The sequence below is a fragment of the Labeo rohita genome, chromosome 14 (genome assembly GCF_022985175.1).
Source record: "Labeo rohita strain BAU-BD-2019 chromosome 14, IGBB_LRoh.1.0, whole genome shotgun sequence".
Lineage (NCBI taxonomy): Eukaryota > Metazoa > Chordata > Actinopteri > Cypriniformes > Cyprinidae > Labeo > Labeo rohita.
In genome coordinates, this window is record NC_066882.1 from 3,986,293 (window position 1) to 3,998,730 (window position 12,438).

Consider the following 12,438-nt stretch of genomic DNA (forward strand, 5'->3'; position numbering starts at 1 on the left):
ATTTTAGTGTTTAAGCAATAGTTCAACATTTTATCATTTACTGAACTCTCATGTCATTCCTAACCTGCACTGTATGACTTTATTTCTTCCATAAATAATATAGATTAGACATTCCTCTAAATATCTTCTTTTGTTTTTTCAGAAGACAGTCAGTCATACAGGTTTGGAACTAGTGAGGGTGAATAAATAATGATAAAATGTTCTTTTTCTGGTGAACTATTCCTTTAAAGACTAGACACATCTGCTGCAGTACAATGCTGCACACTGGTGGTAGCTTTGAGTTAAAGCACCTTTTTTTCAAAGCATGCACTCAGGGAATCTGGGTTTCTTGTTTTAGTTTTAAATTAAAATTATTTAAATAATAAAAACACTAAAAGCACAGAATAAAACATTAATTCAGCAGTTCAGCAGAGGAAGCTCCTGGTGCAAGAGAAAATCCAATTTTGTTGATTTCTAATCAAGACAAAGACAACTTGGCTTTCTGTAAACAGTTTATTTTACATTAATTATAAGACAAATTGCATTTGTAGAAAACAAAATGTCACATTACATGAAAGATAAAGGTTTCCTGCCAATATCAATGATTACAAATAATCAATATGTAGTTGCACAGATACGGGAACACCCGAATTTGTATATAGAGAGAGTTTAATAATATAAATATACTAAAAAAAAAGAAAAAGAAAAAAAACAAACAAAAAAAAACAAAAAACAGAAATAATCCAAAAAGCATAACATAAAAACAATTTTATTTTAATTTTATATGTTTCAGTAAATAAAGTATCGCCATATATTATTAAAAAATAAATTTCTTTATTGGCATTAATGCTACCATAAAGAACCTTTAACATTCATAGAACCTTTCCATTGCACAAAGCTTCCTTTAAAATCTCAGTAAGGAAAAAATGTTCTTTTTTAAGAACTCTTGCCTGAAAGGTTCTTTGAGAAACCAAAAAAAAAAAAAAAAAAAAAAAAGTCACACCTTCTGCCTTCTATGGCATCACTGTGAAAATTTCTTTTTGGAATCTTTATTTTTAATAGTGTAACCACTACATGAGATAAAAACTACATAAATAGTTCCTAGTTAGCCCTAAAAGGCATATGTTTAAAGTCCTATTTCTATTTGTGCTAGCATTCTATCAGCGATATATATGGCAAAAGCTCCAGCGTTTTAGAAAAATCGTCTCATCTTGCCCTGAGCCTGGGTTTGGTATGCGGTCGGATCGTCCGGCTACATCTCCTGTTTCTTCAGACCTGTTCAACAGGTCAGACACAACTCCATAAAAATACTCTATCTGAGCCTTCTTTACGCTCTACCTGGAATGAAAGCTGAGTCAGAGAAAGTCCTGACCATGAACATTTTTATTCAGCTTCTTCAGCAAAGCCTTTCAAGAAAAAAAGCTGCACAGTCACAGTGACAAGGCACACAGACACACTCTCTAATGCTTCTGCGACTGACATAAACATATGATGACTGGGTGAAAGAGTTCAACTCACATTCACCCAGACAACAAGCGCTCAGTGTATCCAAGCTTTATGGTCATGTAAACATGCACAAGTACCCATAAAGCTGGGTAAATGTCACAAATGAGATTATACAACATATAATTCTGACTGAATGAGAAAAAAACTTGAGTGGAAGGAGATAAAGAGTCAATATACAAGCTGGAGCTTGTCTAGCATTAATCACCTCTATTCATGTAGAAAGACTGAGGCCTTAAATACTAGTTTTAACTATTTAAATTAAGTTGTGTAAATGATATCAAAATATTCTTTTTGATATTCTGAAAAAATCTGATTATCTTCCTGACTGGATAAAAGGTCACGACATACATGCAGATTTGCGGTTAACAAAGTTTGAACTTCTATTTATAGGTCCTGCACAACACAACATACTGTTTTTCAATGGCAATTATGTTGTAACATATATAAACACATGATTGTCTATGCATTTTAAGAAACTTTGAAGGGATACTGAAAACTGTCATAATTTACTCACCATCATGTGGTTCGAAACCTGTATGACTTTGTACTTCCAGTAATGATTTTGTTTTTTGTTTTTTTTTAATGCAATTAAAGTCAGTGGGGTCCAAACTTGTATGACATTATATTTTTAGTAATTATTTAGTGTTTTTTTAAATGCATTAGTCAGTGGGGTCCAAACCTGAATTACTTTCTTTTTTTAGTAATGATTCAGTGTTTTTTTAAAATGCCATTAAAGGCAATGTGATGCAAACCTGTATGAATTTATATTTTTAGTAATGATGCAGTGTTTTTTTTTTTTTTTTTTTTTTTTTATGCACTTAAAGACAATTGGGTCCAAACCTGTATTACTTTATATTTTTAGAAATGATTTAGTGCTTTTTGTTTGTTTGTTTGTTGGTTGGTTGTTTTTTTTCCAATGCAATTAAAGCCAATGGTGTCCAAAGCTGTACGACTTTATATTTTTAGTAATGATTTAGTGTTTTTTAATGCAATGAAATTCAATGGGGTACAAAACAACATATTTTGGAACCCACTGACTTAAAAACACTTTTGGTGCATAGACAAACATTCTAGATATCTTCTTTTGTATTTTGCATTTTAAAAAGTGATACAGATTCAGAACGACATAAGGGTATGTAAACGATCATATAATTGACGAAACAAATATCAGATCAATAAATTACAATGCATTACACAACAGTGTCACAATCGCCATTTTGTGACTTCAAGCTTTGGGCATAAGAGATGGCGTCACTAAGAGTGTAAAACTGTATTTCTTTTGTCCCTTTCTCTGGGTCATAAAAGCCTCCGCTTCGCAAAGAATCAATGACGGAGGTGTTGCATTGCGCCAAAAGCACACTGACCCCCAGCTCCTTGTAGTCCTTGCATACCTCTTTCAAAGCATTGACTCCAGCAGTGTCCAGAAACAGCACTGGACTGCAGTCTATGACCAGGGTGTGCACACTATTGTGCTGTAGCAGATACACATTGGTGGACACGTCCATCTCTTGCTTCTGGTCTTTTCCACCTTGTTTCTGATTCCTCTGCTTTTCTAGTTTCCTACGCCTGGCCTTTTCTTTAAGCGGATCCAGGCCCACACTGCGGTAGAGTGACTTCTTAAAAAGAGCTTGGTTGGCATAGTAGATGGGAGCCTCGTATCGGAAAACAGCCACCCCTGGCTGGCTCTGAAGACCTTTGTAGGACGCAATGTCCTCAAAGAGCTCGCGGTCTCCTGCTTGGCCCAGTTGACGGACTTGGGCGGACTGGGTTCGGCCAAGCACACAGAACGCAGAGACCAGGACTCCAACCAAAAGACCTAGTTCAGTGTTAACTAGTGCTGATGTACCCATAGTAATCAGCCAGATGATAGTGTCCACACGGTTGACACGCCACATTTGAGGAATGTCCCCAAACTTGCGTAATGCACCACGGAGGTTGACGACTATTATGACAGCCAGAACACATCTGCAGAGATAAGGACACAATTAGGTGAAGTCTAGAGGAAATTGACACAATTTCAATATGAGAAAGTCATAATTTATACATACTTCTGCAATGAGTAGAAGGCAGGTGCAATAACAAGCATGACGAGCAGCAGCACAAGAGCAGTCACCAATCCCGAGACCTGAGTCTGGCAACCAGTTGACTCCTTCACAAGAGTCTTGGTCAAGGCAGCGCTTGTCGTAAAACATCGGAAGAAGGAAGGAATGATATTACAGAACCCAATAGCATACATCTCCTGGTTAGGGTCCACTATATAACCATGCTTCTTGGCAAACATCTCAGACAAAGACACAGTAATGGCGAAACCAACAATGGCGATTGAGAACGCGTCAACGGCGATATTTGGTATGAGCGACCAGCTGGGAAGCTGCGGTGGCATGAAGCCCGTGGGAATGTTACCGGCTACATCCGAGCCATATGTTTCCTCAAACCGTCCAAAATGGGAAGCTAGAGTAGCAGCGATGACCACAAAGAGTTCAAAGGGAATAGGGGCCTTGAGCTTGGCCTTAAAGCGGTCATTGAGCTCTTTGGTGGGTACGAGCACAAGCAAGCAGAGCACGCTGGTTATGAGGTCACAGAAGTTGGTATGACCTAGATTCTTGAACAGACTGATCCAGGTTTTAATGAGCGAACCCCAGCCTTGGGCACGAGGAAGGTGAAGGCCCAGGAAGTACTTTATCTGTGATGTGAGGATGGTGAGAGAGGCGCCAGTTGCAAAACCACTTAACAGAGAGTCTGACAGGTAGACGGAGACAAAGCCAACCTGTAGGAGACCCATCAACACCTGCAACCCAAGCAGAGCAATTAATGCCATTTGTGACCTGGGACCACAAAACCAGTAATAAGTAGCACAGGTATATTTGTATACAGTAGTCAACATTTGAAGTGGCTCAAAACAAGTTCATCAAAGTTGTCATAAGACAAGAACGGGTATTCTTTTTGGTTTTAGGACAAAGTTAATGAAAGGTTTGATACACTTCAAATGTTGACGACTATATACCTGGTATATTTGGCAATAGCCAACAATACAGCGTATGGGCCAAAATGACAGATTCTTCTTTTATGCCAAAGTGTTCCATGAAGATATTTTGTAAATTCATCAAAACTTAATTTTTGATTAGTAATATGCATTGCTAAGAACTTTATGAAGACAACTTTAAAGGCAATTTTCTCAATATTTTGATTTTTTTGCACCCTCAGATTCCAGATTTTCAAACGGTTGTATCTCAGCCAAATATTGTACTATTCTAACTATACATTCAATAGAAAGCTTATTTAGGTCACAAAAACTGACCCTTATGACTGGTTTTGTGGTCAAGGGTCACATTTAGAGTGTGTTCACACTTGTAGATTGGTTCGTTTGGATTATTTGGTCCGGACCAAAAAGGAAAATGATACATTTGGTCCTGGTCCGCTTAGCGTTCACACTGGCATTTTTGACAGAGAACTTAAAGATACCGAACCTAAAGGGATAGCGATACATTCACAACCTGACTGGTCGGGTTGAATGACGTATATTTTGTGATGGAACGCACCGAACACTCCAAACAAAAGGAAAAGGTGAGTTCGACTTAAAGCGGAGCTTCAAGTGCATGACATCAAAGTGCAGCGCCACTTTAAGTCGATTACACCTAATGCCATCTGCTGGACTATGATGATCTCATTTAAGGCACTTTACCTTCTTGTTGCTCCACGTTTGTCCTCTGCTCATTTTGTTTTGGATACACCGCTTGCTCCCTTTGTGAAATCATGTCGCATAGCGTCGCATCTTGTCATTACTTCCTGGTTTTGGCTCATTTAGAAGTATTTGTCCTTGTTGCGTTCATATTCCATTCGAACCGCACCAGAGTTCGCTTGGAAGTGGACCGAGCGCACCATCTTTTTAGTGGTCTCTGTCTGCTTGTTTGGTGCACACAAGGGTTCGGACGGCAGCGTTCACACTTACTCAAATAACCCACACCAATAATCACACCAGAATTCATTTTAATCAAACCAAACATTACAAGTGTGAACACCTTTAGATATTTAATTAATTTTGATAGAAGCTTGATAGATGAACCAACCTGGTAGATTCCTGCTGTGAAAGTTAGTGTTGCTCCCACCATGACTGCATAGCAGCTTCGGTCACAGATTGGACCAGTGCTGTTGTCCATGTTTCCCAATGTGGTCTGATTGGTGTTCGATGGATATCCTGCCAGAGTAAGTTCCCTGTCCACAACCTGTCCCACCAGAAGACACAATACCCCAAACATCCCAACAGAGATGTGCTTGGAGGTGCCCAGTAGGGCATAGATAATGCTGGCAAAGAAAGAGGTATAGAGCCCATAAATAGGGTCTTGTTCTGCTAGTAAAGAATAGGCGATGGACTGGGGAACCAACAGGATGCCCACAATGAGGCCAGACATGGCATCCCCAATGATCCAGTTTTTGAACTGATATTTGGGCAGCCATTTCACAATTGGGATGGAGTCAACGAGAAGGGCTTTGACTCGGGCAGAACTGCAGGAACACTTTTTTCCCACCTTCCTCCTCAACACATCCTTCCAGGGCACCTTCTCTTTTACACGCTCTTCTAAAAGGAAAGGAACATCAGGCCCCTTCTTAGCATCATCCTCGGCTGAAACACTGTCACAGACTTCTTCAATTGGCATAATGTCCAGAAACTCTCACTGAAAAACGACAACAAAAACATTGTTTTAAAGGGCTTAAATATAATCTTAAGTATGAGAGAGAAATTACAAGCTTCTGTTTCACACATACTAGCAATGTGATTTAAGCCATAAAAACATCATAAATGTAATTCATTAAACTCATGCACCGCACTGGCATGAGGTAGTCATATGGCCTTTTCTGATACTCTTAAAGAAATGGTTCATCCAAAAATGAAAATTGTGTTATTAATTACTCACCCGCATGTCGTTTCAAATCTGTAAGACCTTCGTTCATCTTCAGAACACAAATTAAGATATTTTTGATGAAATCCGAGTGCTTTCTGACTCTGCATAGACAGCAACGCAACTACCACATTCAAGAACGATAAAGGTAGTAAAGATGTCGTTAAAATAGTCCATGTGACATCAGTGGTTCAACCTTAATTTTAATGAAGCTAAGAGAATACTTTACGTGTGCAAAGAAAACAAAAATAAGGTTGAACCACTGATGTCACATGGACTGTTTTAACAATGTCTTTACTACCTTTCTGGGCCTTGAAATTTTTAGTTGCATTGCTGTCTATGTAGGGTCAGAAAGCTCTCAAATTTCATCAAAAATATCTTGATTTGTGTTCCGAACATGAACGAAGGTCTTATGGGTTTGCAGCAACATGGGTAATTAATGACAGAATTTTAATCTGTGGGTGAACTGTTCCATTAAAATTTGTAAGAGATTAGAATAAATACATTTATCAATGTCAGTATCAGCAGACATTATTATACAATCTCTATTACACAATTTACTAAGTCCTTGACTTTTTTAATTAATTTACAAAATCCAACTTCTCATCAGAGAAAACAGATGGCAAATATTATCATTCATTATGACTGCAGAAACAAAAATGTAAGAAGCATCTGGCGCAGTCTTGCTACTTTGCCAACTGTGGGATTCAAAGTCTTCAGAGATCTGCTGCATGATTTGATTCTTGTTACAGAAAAATTCACTTAGAAATAACACACGACGACCATAAAGTATTAACGACTAAATAAAGCAGTAAAATGTGTACTTTAGGTTAATTATCAACTACTTAGGAGTACATAAATGACACAAACGGAGTGCATTAACTACTGAGCTGGACTGTTTCCAATGTCTCTTTATTATAATATTTCTCATAGCTGCTTGACACCAAATACATTTCCTATGGGATACAGCTTGCATTCTTCATATTTTGCAATCTACACATAAATGTGTTAAAATGTCACACATAACGCTGATCATAACGCATGTTTCATTCTAATAAACTGCACCAAATCAGCATATTAAAAATGATTTCTGAAGGATCATGTGATAACTGGAGTAATGATGCTAAAAAATTCAGCTTTGCATCACATGCAAATACATTTTAAAATACAAAAGAAAATATTTTTTTTAAAGTGATAAGCATAAGCAAGTGTAAGTGGGAAAAAAAAAAAAAAAAAAAAAAAAAAACACACACGTTCTAACCCCAAACCCAAACAGACATGTACAGTATACATTTTGAGCCAATATACTGTAGGTGGCCAGTCAATGTACATTAAAAAAAAAGAGGGAAAAAAAAAGAAATACAACATAGATACTCTCTAACTTGTGCCTACATTTTTTTATTGTACGTAATATTTTTCCAGTGATGTTTGATGCTTTATTACTATTGTTCAGTTCATTACTATTGTCTGTTAATATGGTTTTCTTGTTATTTATAATTATTTGTCTTTGTCGAATCACATATACCCTCAAGTAAAGCTTGGAAAGAAACAAGATCATCTTCATTCATGACAATGACTGGATCTGCCAAAGTGATTCCAATTAATACAAATCAGTCTGATCATTAAGTACTTCCTCATTCAAGTAAAAAGCTATAATTGCTGAGGAGCTGCTGAAGATGTTCTCAGAGAATCAAAGGCCTGATGAGTAAAACCACTAGCCCGCATGGAAAATGAGGATCCCTCCCTTCAGCACTATAATCAGCCTTCCCCAGCTGTTCGAATTACGCCTCATCCCACAGAGATACACATCTCTACATTGAGAGGGTAGCTAAGGTGACCAAGAGCCGAGATTCTGGCATTGGTCACACACACCTCAACACACAATGGGAGCTGCAATGACAGGCACCTCGAGGCACTTCACAAGCTTGATGATAATTCAGTCAGGGGAAACCTGTCTTGTCAGCATAGCTAACAGAGTTTTGTACTTGGCTTAAAAAGCCAAGAAAGGTACTGTTAAAGGCCACTAAAGTTATTGTGAATAATGGAGAGCATGCAGAGACTTACATCTGATGATGTCTCAGAAGGACCAAATTTTCTTCAATTCTAAGTTTCTTCAACCAGTCAGCCTCAAAGAGTCTTCAAAACTCAAGAAGCACTCACTGCAGATCAGTTTAGACTGACAGAACACACATACCTGATCCAAACCTCCCACACAGAGAGTAACAGGCCTCAAAAGACTGTCTCTTCTAGCCCTAGCCCTCATTACCATGCCTGGCCACCTTTACTTAATACATTCAGTGTGTACCTGATGTATCGTCTGCAGCTGCCAACACGCGATTCAGACTCAATGGTGCCTTAATATTATGAATGCTTGGTATATTTTGCTGAACTGACTAACATTCATATGAACGACAGAAAATGCATGAGTAAACAGTATATGAATTAATAGTTTGCACATTATCTTGTCAACAGTATTCAGTCTGTCTGGTTTTTGAATATTGCGATTTTTAGTTTTTCACACCACAGGATTGTTTAACTAAAAGAAAGCTTGAAATGCTACTCTTGATTTCTGCAACGTGTCATTTCTGTTTAGCAAAAACAAAACTTCGCTTTGATCATTTGCATTTCAGGGTATCTTTGCAGATGAGATCACGGGTGTATAAAGTGTACACATCAGCATCACCAATTCACACCATTGCTAGACGGTAGAGTTTTTCTGCAACAAAACCAGAATCAGTTTTTCAACAGCATGCTGATATATGTCGAGATGCATCATGCTACAATAAATGGATCACAGAATGCACAAGAAAAATCTAGCTAGTCCATGATGAAAGAAAAAATATCACCTGAATGAAGTGAAAATTAAATGAATGCAAAAATATATAAAAATACTCTTAAGTATCAAATGTTTGAGAAAAGTTATTAGGATATACTGGTATATAATTGCTCTGTTCTACAATAATTTTACTTCCTGTTTTAAAGAGCTGGGGCCAGTTGCATAAACTTAGCCTCTGTGTTAAGACAGTGACTTAAGAACTAGTCTAAACCAACTAGCAATTAGCCAAGCAGTAATCGGTCTTATTTTTGGGATTCAACATCTACATTTTTATGTAACTTAATTAAAAACATATGACACATTTCTTAAAGGAAATAAAAATTAGATAACTAACTTGTAGGACTAGTCTAAATCTTTTATGCAACCAGACCCTGGTCACACCAACACAAATATTCGTTATAAAAATTCAATCTGATTTTTGCATGTGATAGGTCTATTCAAACCAATGCATTAAAAAAAATGGAGAAAGGCTAAATGAAAATGGCTTCAGAAGTATTTTTGCATTTTTTTTCCAGTCTTTGTTAAAGCGTTATAAGTCATGAACCACACCAGCCAGGTGAAGTACAACAGTTCAAACTCATACTTTTTAAGCAAAAAAGATATTTGAAAAATCAGACAAAAAGACAAAGGAATAAGACGGTGTACTTAACGGCTTAAGTGAGGGAAAAAAGTTTTTTGGAGAAACAAACTGTTGATTAAATCTAAAACAATATATATACATATATTTTAAGTTTACTGCAAAATATTAATATATACACAATCATTTGCAGTGCTTTATGGCAGTGTAAAAGGCCCTGCAAAAAGCATTTTGGCAATTTACCCACTGCTACTTTCTGATTGGTGGAATTTTCTGAACAGAATCAATGATAATGCATTTTTTCACACAAAATTAGCTGTTAAATATGATTATTTAAAATAACCTAAATAGTGCGAACTGATGGCTTCAATAAAAGCATTCACCATCAATTACCAACCAACCTATCGGTCTGTCTTTAAAGGTTTGTAATTTATCATTAAAAATCAGTTGCACTCTATTAAGAGTAGTAGTAGTAGTATATTTTTATTTAATGCCATGTCAGCGTCCTAGGCTATTTTCATGGAAAAAAAAACAATTAAAAAAAAAAACAAGTATAGCGAAGACAATAAAAACCAGCAAACAAACAAACAAAAAAAAGAAAGAGAGAGATTATAACACCTCTCTGTTATAATTTTCACACCCAATATTCGTCTAGGTGTGAACAAGCTTTAAGACACCACTTTCTTAATTAAATCAGGGAAAAGCATCATGTGACTTGGTATTTACAGTTTTAAATTTGTTACACCTATTGATCATTAACAACTATATGCAAATATGCCAAAATGGGACCTCATGCTTCATTTTGTGATTTGTTGAAGTGCCCTGTTGGCTGGTACTTTGTGGTCCATTTGGCAGTTGGGGGAGGCAACTTGCGTCACTGTATGATAACGTTCATTCTGAGACAACACACACACACACATATCTGGCTTATTATCCTTGTGGGGACTCTCCATAGGTGCAATGGTTTTTATACTCTCCACACTGTATTTTCTATTCCCTTACCCTAACCCTACCCCTAAACCTAACCCTTACAGAAAACTTTCTGCATTTTTACTTTCTCAAAAAAACTCATTCTGTATGATTTATAAGCTTTTATACCCATGGGGACCTCAAGCCAGTCCCCACAATGTCAAAAATTTCAGGTTTTACTATCCTTGTACAACGTAGCAAAAACAAGTACACACACACACACACACACACACACACACACACACACACACACACACACGGCATTGGTCTAACATAAAAAAAGGTAGTATAACGTTAAATCAGTCCATTACATTAGTAATAAAACTAGCTCACTTGACAGGAAACATCAAAGTCAGAGAAAATGACTGCGCATCATCTTTGCATTACGAATTAGTAAATAAGTAAATAAATAAATAACATTTTCAAACCAAACGGCTTGCATTATTGATGGTGACGTGTACACTTTATACACCCATGATCTCATCTGCAAAGATGCCTTGAAATGCCAATGATCAAAGCGAAGTTTTGTTTATACTAAACCGAAATGACATGTTGCAGAAATCAGGAGTAGCATTTTAAAACTTTCTTTTAGTTAAATCATCCTGTGGTGTGAAAAACTAACTTTATAAACTTCATATACTGTTTACTGTTGCATTTTTTGTCGTTCATTCGTTAGTCAGTTCAACAAAATATACCTAACATTCATAATGCAAAACAGAGATAAACACAGCATGGAGGCTAGTTTGATCAATTCCAAGATAAAGCAACTTTCAAGTAACTTTAAACTTAAATTTAAACTTAAAACCGTATAAAATATATGAAAGACCAGGAGCGGTGTAATATAACAGTAGTTTGTTTCATGCAGTGCTCTGACTTAATGAATGGCACTATTGAAAAGAAAACTGCAACGTGTACAACTGACTCAATGTAAGTTATCAACTAAAGGAAAAGTTGCAAAGATTCAATGTTTTAAACTCACCTCAGACCGGCTGCGCAATGAGATCGGTTCATTTAATCATCCGACAGGACATTTAATCACTTAAGAGTTTCACCTCAGTACATCTACAGACCTATCCTTAAACTTCAAGATCTGTTCCGTGACATTTGAAGCCACTCTAAGTTTGTAATATCACGTGGACAGTGTAAAAAAACATTACGACGGGTCACGTGACTGCTAATTCCTGGTTAGGTCCGACACTTAAAACACTGCTTTCTCAGTATTCACAAAGTTTTCGGAGATCCACCGCACAACCCCTCCAAAGTTTAGCCACAGTCTCTGTGTCCGGTTTGCAAAAATACTACGGCGAGGGTTTGGCTTATGAATATTAATTTTGCGCGCTCAGTCCGTCGATCTGATTGGCCATTAGCAGACATAGGAAAACAGGGCGAATTTACTGTGTTGAAGGCTTGGCTCATGAATATTAATAAGATCGATCGACGCTACAGGAAGGCTTCTAAGCGACGTCAGCGTTGCCTACTTAATAGTCATAAGTTAAACCTTGGCAATAGTAGGATTAGTAGGATACACAATTTATTCAGTCTGAATTAGGCAAAAAATATCACTCATTATGACTTAAGGAATACAAATACAGTATAAGAAGCATCTGGCACAGTCAGATTACTCTAGTTAATTTGTGAGTGAGGGAACGCTGCAACTATAATTTTAGTTGCAT

At 37.0% G+C, this 12,438-nt stretch overlaps 1 protein-coding gene across 1 annotated transcript; it reads right to left on the reverse strand.

Moving 5' to 3' along the window:
- Positions 1-947: 947 nt before the first annotated feature.
- slc26a2 (solute carrier family 26 member 2) lies at positions 948-12,030 on the reverse strand. Its single transcript, XM_051128150.1, has 4 exons — positions 11,745-12,030; positions 5,553-6,158; positions 3,534-4,273; positions 948-3,450 (listed from the first exon to the last, which is right to left on the reverse strand). The coding sequence occupies exons 2-4, from the start codon at positions 6,138-6,140 to the stop codon at positions 2,676-2,678; spliced, it is 2,103 nt and encodes a 700-aa protein (XP_050984107.1). The 5' UTR covers positions 6,141-6,158; positions 11,745-12,030; the 3' UTR covers positions 948-2,675.
- Positions 12,031-12,438: the final 408 nt, after the last annotated feature.